We start from the raw sequence: 14,748 nt of genomic DNA, 5'->3' as shown, positions 1-14,748 counted from the left end.
CGGCATCTGACATCAGAGGTCAGTGGCCCGAGGCCGTGATTGATTATCAATCAGATTTCACTTTCAAATTATTGATCAGTAAAATGAATAATCTGCATTTAATGCGTCATTGAACGTGAAAACTCCATATTTAAGCTTCCATATCATTACATCAATCATAAAAAATAATTTTAATTCACATATATTTGATATATTGAAATTTAACACACTTTTTACAATCATACTTTTGTCTTGTAAAAGCACATTAAAGTACACATCAGAGTACATTTGTTGCCATTTCCACACAAACTCAGAATATTAAATGTCATTTCAAATCTCATGTTAAAAATTTTGAATCGTAGTGACCAAATTTTTTATTTTGTTCCTCACGTGTGTTTGCGTGGATGTCTTCACGCTGTTGAAAGTTGTCATGGAAGTGACGTGATGAAGATGTGTGTGCATGTGTGCGTGTGCGCGTATGTGTGATAAAACGGTTCATCAGCAGTAATCTGCGTCGATACGCGCCGGCAGGCCCGATGAGGGATGGCGGGACAAGCGGGAATTAATTGCTGCATATAGTTTTGTGTTTAGGGGTAGGGGGCACAAAGTGGGGGATGTGCTGGAGAGGAGGGGGATAAGAAGGGGTGGGTGAGGGTGGGGGGATCGATCCAGCGGAACGCTATTTATCATCCCAACACAACCATATGGAGGTCCTGGGGGAGCCATGCGCATCTGTGTGTGTGTGTGTGTGTCTGTTCGTGTGCGTGCGCGTGTAGGTGTGTGTGTGTGTGAGAGAGAGCGAGCGAGCGAGTGAAATGTTTAGTGTGTAAATAAAGCAGTCACACACGCACACAGACTAAAAATAATAATGATACAGTATGAGTAACATTCTGCTTAGGTCACATGATATCACAACTCACACGACAAGGTTGTACTTTCATAATTAATACAGTTAATCATCTTGACTTTTGTACTTTTATATGTACCACATCAATCCACAAAAGTATCTTTGACAGTTTTTATTTTTTTTTTTTACTTTTAATGATTCATTTTAGCGCTTATCGCTGCCCCACCAAGTTAACTACATCTCCCACGATGCACCTTCACAAACTGACCAAAAGAATGCTATTTATTTCTTTTAACAGTTTTAATAGCGCGTCGGACCTCGGGTAGAATGTCAACTATGCCACTTTTTTATTTATTCATTCATGTTGTTTATAATCAAGAAATTTACTTCAAGATATTTTGTTTTTACAGCAAGGTATATTCAAGTTTATTCTTCACAAAAAATGTACTTATTTATCAAGAAATGTCATCTATTCATCAACAAATGTTTTATTCAAGAAATTCTACTTTCGGAAGAACTGGTAGAATTTTAACTACAACACTTTTTTTATGTACTGTATTCATTAATTTAATTCATTCAAGAAATTTAGTTGTATTTCAATAAATGTAACATATTAAACAATCAATGGCATTCATTTATCAACGAATGTTATTTTTGATTAAAAAAAATTAAGTTTATTAGCAACACATTTTGTTTGGCAGCAAGAAATTTTGTTTATTTATCAACAAATATTTTTTTATTTAACATCTGTTTTTACTCAAATTTCATTAATTAATCAACAAATGTAACTTACTAAGCAAATTAATGTCATCTATTCATGAATTTTTTTTTCAAGAAGCAATCAAGAACTTAAATATCTTTTTTACCAATATTATTTTTTTTAGGTTTTTTTTTCAACAAATTTGTTTTCATTACTCAGGCCTCAACTCAAGTTTGTTTATTCATCACAAAATGTTCTTAGCAACAAATGTACCTTACTCTTTACAAATATAACAAATAAATGTAGTTTTTAATCAACAAAGTTTATTTGTAAATCAAGAAATGTAATTTATTAAACAGCAAATGTAGTTTATATTCAACAAGTTTCAAGTTAAAATTATTTATCAATGTATTTAATTTATTCATCAACAAATGTCAATTTTCATCAACATATGTAGTTGTTAATCATTTTTTATGAATTTAGAAACATAACAAGAACAAATGTAATATTTAATCAACAAATTTAAGTGATTTGACAAGAAATGCAATTTCTTCATCAAAAAATGGTTTATTGATCAACAAATTTAGTTTTTAATCAACAAATTTCATGTATGAACCAAGAAATTTAATTAAAGAGCAAATCATAATAATAATAATTCATTTTATTAATAGGCGCCTTTCAGGGCACTCAAGGTCATCATGGAAACATAGTTAAAAGAAGTCAAGCAATACAATAAAAGTAACGGAACATAAAATATTTTAACAACAATTAAAAAATTTTTCAAGAGATGTAATTTATTCATCTACATATGCAGTTTTTAACCTGTAAATTCAATTTATTTATCAAGACATTGAATTTTTAAATCAAGAGATATTGTTTAATTACAAATAATTTTTTTAATCAGTAAAAAAATAATATGTAGACACATTCCCATGTAATATCCATCCAGCCATCCATCCGTTTTCTGCACCGCTTTTATCCTCACTAGGGTCGTGGGTGTGCTGGAGCCTATCCCAGCTATCTTCGGGCGAGAGGTGGGGTACACCCTGAAATGGTCGCCAACCAATCCATGTAATATCATTTAATATCATACAAAATAATAGAATGTATCTTGTTTTAAAATGTAAATCTTAACAACACACACACACACACACGAGGTGAAATGAACTGCCCACAGAGTGTGCATTATATTTTCAGTTGTTATCATGTAGTAAATTTGTGTGTGTGTTTGGTTATGTGTTGTTGCTAGGCAATGTGGAGACAAGCCTCTGATCGTCGCGAGATCAGATTCAGATGCGCAAACTCGCAGTTTCCCGTGCCTCCCAAAGTGGGAATGTTTGTTTGACATTGTTCCCGTTTAGCGGAGCAGTAAGAAGTCGGCCGTGTACTTCATGACTTCATCCGTCAACGGCCGTCACTCTTGCTGCGCCGCCGAGATTTAAATTTGGGGAAAACCATAAGAGAAAACAAGCAGAACTTCCTGCTGGGAATTTTTTAGTCCAGATAATCATCAGCGCGTCGATTATTGACGTCTATTAGTGTCACACTTCATCACACTCTGGCGCTGCGACCGACACTTTTCACCCCGACGCACCGCTACGGTCGGGACGGAAATATGTCAGGAATGATTTCAATGTAGCCAACCCAAACACTAAAAACTACAAAAGTTTTATTAAAAAGATCAACAGCAGACAAGCTTCCGGAACATTCAAAAAGCAGTATGAACACAGCATGGACCAAATAGTATGAACAAGGTTTGAATCTGGTGAAGATCAGCTGTGAATACAACATGAATCAAATGTGAAATAATTGTGGAAGCAGGGCGAAAACTGTGTGTGAACCCTATAGTGTAAAAACTAGGTGTGAATATGTGAATCAGATGTAAATTAGTTGTGAAGCATTGTGAAGACAGTGTGGACCAGATAGTGTGAAAGGTTAAAACTGGTGTGAGCCAGCTGTGAATACAATTTGCATCAGGTATGAACTAGTTGTGCTATCGATGTCAGCACAGCGTTGTAAACACAGTGTGGACCAGGTAGTGTGAAACATGGTCGAATCAGGTGTGAATACAACGTGAATCAGATGTGAACTACTTTTGAAAGCAGTGGTAACACCATGTGGACCAGAAAGTATGAACCAGGTTTGAAATGGATGTGAATCAAGTATGAACTAGTTGTGAAAGCAGTGGGAACAGTGTGTGAACCAGATTGTGTGAAATCAAGTATGAACCAGGTTTGAAAGTGGTGTGAATCAGTTGGTAATACAACGCAGATGTGAATTATTTGTAAAAGCAGTGTGAACACAGTGTGTACCAGATAGTGTCACATCATGCGTTAATTAACCAGGTTTTAAACAGTGTGAACTAAATCTGAAACAGCCCTAAAAAAATCAACATAAAACATCAACTATTGTGAAAGCATTGTTAACACACTGTGGACCATATAGTGTGAAACGGGTGTGACTGAATCAGGTGTGAACAAGTTGTTAAAGCAGTGGGGACAGATTGTCTGAAATCAGGTCTGAACCAGGTTTGAAAGTGGTGTGAACCAGTTGTGAATTAAATTGGAGTCAGATGTGAATTATTTATGTCAGCAGTGTGAACATAGTGTGGACCAGATAGTGTGAAATCGGGGTGAACCAGGTTTGAAACAGTGTGAACCAAGTTTGAATGAGGTGTGAAAACATCATAAAACAGATGTGAATTAGTTATGAAAGCAATGTGAACACACTGTGGTCCAGATCGTGCGAAACAGGTTCACCTGTGAGTCAGGTGTGAATACAACATGTATCAGATGTGAACTAGTTGTGAAAGCAGTGGCAACACCATGTGGAAAAGATAGTAGGAACCAGGTTTGAAACTGCTATGAATCAAGTGTGAACTAGTGAAAGCAGTGGAACCTGATTGCGTGAAATCCGGTGTGAACCAGGTTTGAAATCGGTGGGAACTAGGTGTGATTACAACATGAGCCACATGTAAATTATTTGTAAAAGCAGTGTGAACACAGTGTGGAGCAGATAGTATTAAATAAGGTGTAAGACAACCAAGTCTGATAAAAAAAAACACATGACAAATGTGAACTAATTCTGAAAGCAGCAAGTTTGAAACAGTGTGTGAACCAGGTGTGAGTACAACATGAATCAGGTGTGAACGAGTTATGAAAGCAGTGGGAACACAGTGTTGACCAGATAGCGTGAACTAGGTTAAGGGAACCAGTTAAGAAACAGGTACAAACCAGATGTAAAAATTTAGTGAACACAATGTGTATCAGATAGTTACTAAGATGCGATGCTTCCGAAATGTTCTTTAACTTTGAATGTTTCCTTCCAGGCTGCGACATGTGTGCGGACAACCGTAATGGTGAGTGTCCCATGCATGGACCGCTCCACTCTCTGCGGAGGTTGGTGGGCACCAGCAGCGCCAACCCGGCAACCCTCACCCTTCCCGACCTGCCTGACTGGCTCAGAGATCTGCCCCGAGAGGTGAGCGTCTCACAGAGGTGGGGGACTCGAGTCACATGTTTTGACCTGAGTCACATTACTTGACTTGAGTCAGACTTAAGTCACTGGACTTCCTTGGCTAAAACTGCTGAATTACTTGACTTGAACTGCATGACTTGACAAGACTTGTCTGTTTACAGTTAAAAAACGACATTTTCAAGACCCCTTCATGTCCCGCTCAAAACTCTTTATACATCAATCACGTGTGTGTAGGTGTGTCTGTGCACCAGTACACTTCCCGGCCTCGGGTACGGAATCTGCGCCGCCCAGAGAATACCCCAGGGCACCTGGATCGGACCCTTCCAGGGCACCCCCCTCATGCTGGACAAGGTCCGCTGCGGAGCCTCCAGGAACACGCGGCACTTGTGGGAGGTAACGACGACACCATTTTGTGTACCTTTTCACTATGGAATGATTGAAGGGATGGGGTGAAGGATGCTGGCTAAAAGTATGCATCTCGAGGTTATAAATTTAAATTGGTAACTTTTGGAATCTAGATGCACCTGGCATGAAAACAGTGTGAACATAATGTGTGAACTAAATAGTGTGACTCAAGTGTGAAACAGAACCAGCGATGTATCAGATGTAAACATGAATGGAACCAAGTGTGAACACAGTGTGAATTAGGTGTTAACAGTGTTTGCCAGGTCTGAATCAGACATGAATATAATGTGAACCAGGTCAAAACTAAATTGGGACCAGTGTGAACGCACTGTGAACACACTGTATGCCATAGTTTGACAGAGGTTTGAACCAAGTTGGAAACGGGTATGAAGCAGATGTAAAGATGGTTTGAACTGAGTGTGAAAGCAATGTGTGCTAGATGGTGTGTCTATGATTTGAAACAGGTATGAACCATATGTAAACATGCTGTCAACACCACTTGAAAGCAGTGTGAACACAGTGTGTACCAGATAATGTGAATCAGGTGTGAAAGCAGTGTGATGCAGATATTGTGAATCAGGTGTGAACCAAGTATGTGGTGGACATGAACAAACCACTTTTTTAAAGCTACAGTGAATACAGTGATTCAGTGAACACCTGCTACGTCACGGTTCATTGTTGAAGTTGTAGTTTTATGTGTTGAAGAAGCTGAGGGTTTCTGGTGGACGGCTAAGGACTTCCAGGGAAAAGTCATGAAGTTGTCACAAAACAATTTCAGCCAAGCTGTCGTCCTGAAGGCGGCGGCAAAGAAAGCAAAGCTCGTTTGGTGGGCAAATATTTTGTTAGCGCCATGCCCGTGAGGATTCCGACAAACCCACTGGCCCTGTCGGAATGTCGTAAAAGCCTAGCCTTCCATCCTTTCATGCTTTAGAAAACAACTGTGATGACATCATCAGTGCAGCGGTCACCAAGCCTGTGAGGGATTTTATTCATGGCAACTCATGATTGTCAAAAAAACCAAAAAAAAACGTTCAGCTGCTTTGTTGTGTTTGGACTGTAGATGGTGCTGGTGCTAAGCTAACGTCGTTGTTAAGCGACCACAAAGTGGCTTCTTTATCGGTCACATTTTGACCACTTTTGGGCGCAGGTCATGTGACATTAATGGTACGATAACAACATAATTCTGTGTGTGTGTCTGCATGTGTTTGTGTAGGTGTGTGTATGTGCACTCTAGTGTGTGTATGTACGTCTATGTGTTTGTGTGTCTCATTTTGTGTGTTGGTATGTGTGTGTGTATCTGTTTCAGTGTGTTAGTGCGTGAGTGTATGTATGTGTCTCTGTGTGTTACTTTCTGTTTGTTGGTTTGTGAGTGTGTGTATTCATGTCTGTATGTAGTTGTGTGTGTTTGTGTGTGCTTATGTTTGTGTGTGTGTGTGTGTGCACGCACATAATGTTTGTCAGTGTGTTTATGTGTGTACATGTGTGGTGGTAGCTGTTGGTTGCCTGGTGCTGGACCGCCCCCTCATGCTAGTAGTGTGAGAAAGCATGGCGAGTGCTTGTACAAATATTCTGGGACGTCTGATGAGCTGATGAATGAGGTGGCTCACCAGTTCTAAATGTGGTTCCCGCGACGTGAAAGACTGAGCTTTGATTTGTTTTGATATTGTCACACACTGTATGTTTCAAAGACCTACCGCACACCGAGCGATGAGGCCAAAGGTGGATAATCGCTAACAAATAAGGGTCGGCGACTCCCCCAGCGCACACCCAGTGATTGACACTCGCACACATACTGTACCAACTTGCTGCAACAGAAAAACTGTGACCTTTGGTCATCTTATCAGGGTGCCACATGTACTCTACTTAAAATTACACATCATGCGTGTTTAAGTGTGGACACAATTGTGAACCAGGTCTAAAGTCAGTTTGAACATATTGTAAACCAGGTAAGGACACATTGTGGTAGTGTGCATTAGGTGTTAACCGGGTTGGAACCACGTAAAGCAAGATTTTATCCAGGTTTGAAAATGGGTCTGAACGCCAACAGGTTTGAACCAAGTGTGAATTTGGTGTGAAAGCAGTGGGTAGCAGATATGAACACACTGTAGTACCAGAGGGGGTGAACCATGTTTAAAATGGGTGTTAACCGGATTTGAATGTGGTGTGAATCAGGTTTGACTCAGTAACACCACTGTGTTTTTGTATGATGTGTTTTTAACCCCACATTCCTTAGAAGGATATGACAAAGTGTGACCAGGAATCATCTGGAAACGATGAACGAGGGATAGTAGTGTGAGGAAGAGGAGTTGCGATGAAGAGGAGGCTGAGGGCGTGTAGAATAGGAGGTGATGAAGAGAGCAGATAACGGCAGAATTAGTGGGTTTGATTGATTTTGTGTACAACTCAAGCATGGGATCATTGATCTTCCCTCACAAACACTTTTACACCGTTTGGACTCTACAACAACAACAGCAGTGCACTGTCACCATGCAACCTAATACTAAGTGATGCTAAGTTATGCTATATGATGCTACATGAGTCTAATGTAATAGGAGGTGATCTAAAGTAATGCTAGGCGGCCAACTGGTTAGCACATCTGCCTCACAGTTCTGAGGACCAGGGTTCAAATCCCAGCCCCGCCTGTGTGGAGTTTGCATGTTCTCCCCGTGCCTGTGTGGGTTTTCTCCGGGTACTCCGGTTTCCTCCCACATCCCAAAAACATGCGTGGTATTGAAGACTCTAAATTGCCCGTAGGTGTGAATGTGCGTGTGAATGGTTGTTTGAAAAAAAGAGAAAAGAGAAGGTATGCTACCTGCTAGGTGATTCCTAGTGATGCTACATGTTGCCAAGTCACGCTACATGATGCTACATGATGTTTATTTAACACTATATGAACTCAAGTGGTGGTGTTAGGTGCTTTTATATGATGCTAGGTGATGCCAAGTGACGCGATGTGATGATACATAATGCTACATGAGTTTGTATGATGATACGCGATGGTAATAATGATTATATGTTATGATACGATTCTGCGTGATGCTAGGTGTTGCTACACAATGTTGTATTATGCTACGTGGTGCTAGGTGGTGGTATGGTAGATGATGTGATGTGATGCTACATGGTGCTAGGTGTTGCCTCTTGAATTATGTGGTGTTCACACTGGACGAAGCGAACTTTCGCCTCGCGTTACTCGCACAAATTTTATCGCCGGAGTTGTGTACACACTGAAAAAGAATTTGCTTCATTTGTGCCACACACATGAACATCGCTAGTCAACCAGGCAATCATGTCAGACAATCAGTGTGTTGGTATCATCAGTGGGCGGTGGTTGTGCTAAAACCTTGGCTAATGCTATTGCTAGCTTGGTTCACAGCAAAGTACAATCGACAGCTGAAAACAAGTAACAGAAATATATTTGCCAGATACGTTCCTCAGTTCCGCAGTCACCATTCTCCATGCATGCTCTTTTTTCGTACAGTTGCGGTATTGGTAGCAGGAGTTATCAAAAAGTTCCAGTTAAGTAATACCAGATAATGACGATTTTTGGCAGATGGGGTGCCTCATTTATTTATGTATTGTTATCCGATATAAAAAAATCACCCCAAAAAACCCATATAGTTGAATTCTGAACGATTTTATGACTTTTACGAAATCGACTTGGGAAATTTCCCGCAAGCTGGAACTTCAAGGACGCAATCCCAAAACCTCAATTGGCTTCGTACACAAGCACAACAAAATGCTTGAGGGAAATTGCAGCTATTCCGATTCTGAAACGGACAGCATAGCAACTAATACAACTGCAGAAGGAGCAGTTGTTTTGGAGGATTTTGAACAACAAGAACATCAAGATTTCCTGCTCGTTGGTCCATGCATGTACGACCCAGATGCGGTGGCTGCCGGCGTATTCTAGGTATGTCACTGAGTAATCCTTTAAAGTTTAATTGATTTACACAAGGCCAGCATTATCAGACAGGTCTTTTAAAGACAATTTCAGTGATAAGTGTATCATTTTCCTGTGACAAATATTAGGAAGTTATGGCTATTTAAAACTGGTGAAAATGCACCAATTTATGGCCATCGTCTTAATGCAAAGTCAATGGGGGCCAAGATTTTAGCTGTGATCTTTTTTGTTGAATCCAAGTTTCAAACTGTCATAACTTCCTTAATCTTAATCCTATTTGAGTGTTACTAAGTGACCACTTTTCTGAGCCATTTAGCCGGTGGCAGATACGCACATACTAGTATACTACTACGAGCATGCAGAGCCTCCCTCACCCCCCGACCTAGCAAGTTCACTTTCAAGGAAAAATATCATCTTCAGAGATCATTTGTTTATTTCTGGAGCCGACTGACTGGTTGACTGACACTCTGAAAATAAACTCTAAAAGTACTGGGTAAATTGCACATGAGTTTTGAAAATGTTTTCTTGATGACCTTCTGCATCAGATTTACACTTTGCTGAATTTTCAAAGTTTACTTCACATTTGCGCTTTAAGCCTTTCTGATTATTGTGGTGGCCCTGTCAGAACCGATACAGGCCTCGTATTATCATGATATAATACCGTAAGTATAAATGATTATTTCATAGTTAGCGTCTTTACGCTGATTTATTTAAGCCTTTAAGAAAATATGACTTCTGTGTAGTTAATTGATACATTTAAGTGGATGAAACTCAAAATATTTGGTGTATAAATTTCATCGTATTTATTTATGAAATTTGTACTGGCCCAGTCAGTATGTGGTGGCCCGACACAGTCCCATACTGACCTAGGCCCATTGGACCCTGGCTACATGGCATTATGCGATGATAGATACATGCCACATGATGTCCCGTGACGTTACGTGTTCCACATGATGTTATGTGATAATAGATCTTGCCAAATAAATTCTACATGCTGGTACGTTATGCTAGGTGTTGCTAAATGATGTTTGGCGATGCTAGGTGGTCTTGTCTTCCCTAAATAAAAACTGTTATCAGCATGACGATGTGCTGAAAATCTTAGAGGTATCATATGTGTGCACAGTGTTTTATCACCTCTTGTGTGACGTGTGTGCATGTGCTAAATTTGCTTATCATGACGTGTGTGCGGTGTGTTTGTCACACTTTTCTTTTGATAACCATGACTGCATTAGTGACTTTTCACACAAACACACGTCACGATAAGAACACTTAATGCACTCACACTTCCATGTAAAGTGTAGTTGTATTGTAAGAGCTTGTTAATGGTGTGTGTGTGTGAGTGTGTGTGTGTGTGTGTGTGCGCACTCGTGTGTGGTCTTCGAAGTCAAGCAAGGATAATGTAGTAAGACAGAAAAACATTAAACACACTTTGTTTGAAACATTCATCTAAGTGATATCTTTTTACACTTTATACATTTGTGTGTGTGTGGGAGGTGTGTGTGTGTGGGGGGGGGGGACTCCAAGAACACCTCCAACATGGTCCACAGTCTTCACAGTAGACTGGAATTTTTTTTTAATACACTTCTCACTAACTGTGGGTGTCCTAAATGTTTGTACAAACTGCAAATTTTCTTCACTTTTCACTGCCTGTAAGTGTCATAATACCTTTGTCCAAAATTCATATTATCACTACCTGCAGCTGTCCCAGTACTGTTCCGACTCCACCATTTAATTGGTGTAAAAGCAGCATGAACACCCTGTGGGCCATATAGTGCGAATCAGGTGTTAAGCAGTTATGAAACTGGTTTCAACGCAGGGTGAACATACGTATCTTGAATGCAGTCTGAACCGTAGAGAAACTAAATGGAGATCTGGGCCCTCATTTATCAAACGGGCGTGTGCCCAGAAGTGCGCGAAAAGCGTGTGTACCAACATTCCCACGCAAAGTATGGGATTTATCAATTTGGACTTAAGTGTGGGGACGTGCATCAATTTACACACAGCTTTGACCATGAAGACACACAAAACCTTGTGGTAGAACAGTGAAACTACACCTAGAACGCACTAAGAGCATCACCAAAGCCATGTGAGTGCATATTAAGCTATTATCGTCCCTGGGATTTGTGGCCACCGGGACATTTTAGCGGGAGATTGGGGACATATTAACTTTTCGCAATCGACACTACCGTAAGCTGAATCATGCCCTTGACCCCAATTTACATCCAGTTCCCATACAGATATCACTAACAAGTGAAAATTAAAAAAGGGGTTCCCAAACATATAGTAGGAGCCATAGAACCATCACACAACAAATTCAGCTACATGAACAGGAACAGATTTCATTCACACTTCACTCACACTGTACATCTTTTGCACATTGGGCACAGTCACATCTCATTCAGGGTCCCCTGGGAGAGCTGGCACAACATGATGGGGCAGACGATTGTCTAACGATTGTTCTGCTGTGGTTCTCACACCTATTCCCCTTGTCCGTTCTGTCCCTCTGTATGTGCCCTAAAACCATTTTCTGTCCGGGTGCATTTTCATAAACATCAGAATAATGAACAAATAAAAAAATAAGCAGAGGGAGTATTTCAAACTCCCCTGTTGCACAGCAAAACTGGTCCAGCACAAAAGGCATACAGATCCACCATTCTGCATGGCCAGTCATACAAATGCATGGCCAGTCATACAAACGAATTTAGAACCTGTTCTACGCACTCTTTGATAAGTGAGGGCCCACATGGGAAAGCCGTGTGAACAAAGTGTGGACTGGTAAGTGTGAATCAGGTGTGAACCCAGTGTGAACATTATGGGAATCAGATACAAACAGTGTCACACTACAAGGGGTGAAACAGGTATGAACCAGGTGTGAAAGTGAACCAGGTTCTGACTACTGTGGGAATACAATGTGAAAAGGGTGTAATTCAGGTGCAAAAGCAGTGTGAACACTATAGGAACCAGTTATGAACAGTGTGTTACCATTTGGTTTGAACCAGGTTTGAAATACCTGTAATAAATAATCAGGTTTGTACATACATGTTGTGTTTGTCTTTCAGATTTACGATTCCGAGGGAACGTTGTGTCACTTCCTAGACGGCAACGATCCGGCTAAGTCGAGCTGGATGAGGTATATCCGATGCGCTCGACACTGCGGAGAGCAGAACATGATGGTCGTTCAGTACAGGTATAAATACGGTAGTGCTACATGCTAACTGTTAACACTGTCATCAAGTAAAGACCTACTAAACAAACCTGTCAAAAATGTAGCACTACATAGAACAATGTCTTCACAACATGCCATGCTAGCTGAGCATAGCATCATTCATCATATTTTAGTTTCTTTAGTAGTTTTGTCTTAGCCTAGCATTGTTTGTATTATCTTATTTTAGCCTTGCATATGTAACACACATCTCAAATAGCTTATTCTTAGCATAATTCTTTTCCAGATAACAGTAGTTTTATCTTAATATAACTAGGCTTTATACAATCAGGATTTTTGGGCCCGATCACCGATCAGCAAGATTAAAAAAACAATAACCCATCACCGATCTGATCACAAGATGGAGCAATGTTTCTATTTACATGACTCGTTCATTTATTGTATATACTTGTGTACTGTATACTGAGTATCTTCAAATTTATTCTCTAGCATTTTAGACAAAAGTTAAAACATCAGTGACCTCTAGGGGGGATTCAAGGATTGGCCACTGACATAAGTTTAGGTCGAATCAACATTATGACACAAATAATGGGTGATAACTTACTGTAATTAAATTACTTTATTGCAAATTAAATTACTTTTAACAAATACTGTTAATGAGATGCTTACTCTAACTTTCTCACTGGTCTATATGGACAGGTGTTGTCCAGAGTTTGCGTCCATTTGGCGTTTCCTTTTTTTCTTCTTCGTTTTTTCACACACTGCGTTGCTTGAACGTGGCATGCGCCTCCTTGTGTACATTCTTCAGGTGCCCGATCAAATTTGTTGTGTTCAGTTGTGCACGGACTGCAAAGAACGTACATGTTGTTTGTCTGAGACACCGCAAAATAGTCCCACACCGACGACGTGTTTTCACTGACAAGATGAAAACAAATTTATTGGCCGTCAGATAGTTATGTACTACGCCACAAGGCACGGAACAAGGCTAAAAATAAAGTAGCTTTTGGATTCATACGCGATAGCGACGCGGAGTAAATGTCTTTTGCGGAGCCGATCGATGACGTCATTGATCGGATCGGCGAATTATGACATGAAAGCCAATCGGCCGATCAGCATAAAATGCTAATTATCTGCCGATACCGATCAGATTGGTGTAAAGTCTAACTATAACATGGTTTATATATTGGCTTAGTCTATCTTAGCTTAGTTTATCTTAGTGTAGCATCGTTTAACATATTGTAGCCTAGCTTAGGTTAGTTTGACCTACAGCAGTTTTGTCTTAGCCTACTTAAGACTTCTCGTGATCTGGTTGCTAACATGGCTCTTTTTACCGGACTTCTTTGGACCCAGTCGCTAACGTGGGTATGACTAAATGGCTTTTTTTGACCAAATTGCTAATGTGGCTAATGCTAAAACACTTTTTGGAGGTCAAAAGTTGCCTCATGTCAAGCGTGTTTTATTTGTCTTAGCACACCTGGGAGAGGTGGGGCCAACTTCACAACAGTAAGGAGGGCCAGGCGGTAAATCAAACATACCCCTTACCTCACACCAGATCAAACGAAAGAGTTAGGTGAGGAGGAGGGAGGTGAGGGATGTTTGATCCATGCATGCTCCTGCACTGAGGCGCGTGGTGTCACACATCAGAGTCTCATCATGCGGTTAGGTATGAAAAACAAACACGCCCGCTGCCTCACAGAGGGGGCGTGGCCTTGAATTTGACACGTTTGTTTTCTTACAAACGGACCAGTATCCAATGTACACATACACATCACCTGCGTTAATAATGGTCATTCGTCACATGCTAAAAATGTAAACATTTACATAGTAGGTTATTTTTCACTTTGAATAATAAAAACACATTTACATGTCACTGCTAAACTAAACTATGCTAGGCTAAAATAGAGTAAGCTACAATAGACTGAAATAATATAAGCCAGGCTAAGATAAGAAACTAAACTATGCTAAGCTAAACGAAACACTACTATACTAAGATATTAAAGTAAAAAAACTACTGTAATTGAAGATAAACTATGCCAGGCTAAAATAAATTATGCTATCAGAAGATAAAACTACTGTACATCTAAATTGAACTGTGTCAGGCTACGACAACGTGAGGTAAGATACATTAAACTAATATATACTGCTAGGCTAAAATAAAGTAACGTAAGAGAGGCTAAGCTAAAATGAACACTAGTGCTATGCAACTTAATGCCACTGTGGCCCGAGATGAACTAAAGCAGCTGTTGGCGAAAAATAAAATAATGGTGAGGTCCGAA

At 40.0% G+C, this 14,748-nt stretch overlaps 1 protein-coding gene across 1 annotated transcript in view; it reads left to right on the top strand.

The window, feature by feature from the left end:
• Positions 1-14,748, top strand: part of prdm6 (PR domain containing 6) — a 40,240-nt gene that overhangs the window by 12,850 nt on the left and 12,642 nt on the right. Inside the window, exons 4-6 of the mRNA XM_061769097.1 lie at positions 4,855-5,006; positions 5,238-5,396; positions 12,369-12,496. Coding sequence (XP_061625081.1) covers positions 4,855-5,006; positions 5,238-5,396; positions 12,369-12,496 — 439 coding nt within the window. The remainder of the gene's footprint in view (positions 1-4,854; positions 5,007-5,237; positions 5,397-12,368; positions 12,497-14,748) is intronic.

Source organism: Phyllopteryx taeniolatus, chromosome 3 (genome assembly GCF_024500385.1).
Source record: "Phyllopteryx taeniolatus isolate TA_2022b chromosome 3, UOR_Ptae_1.2, whole genome shotgun sequence".
In the NCBI taxonomy this organism is placed as follows: domain Eukaryota; kingdom Metazoa; phylum Chordata; class Actinopteri; order Syngnathiformes; family Syngnathidae; genus Phyllopteryx; species Phyllopteryx taeniolatus.
Note: the sequence above shows the minus strand (reverse complement) of the source record. Positions and strands in the feature narration are given on the sequence as shown.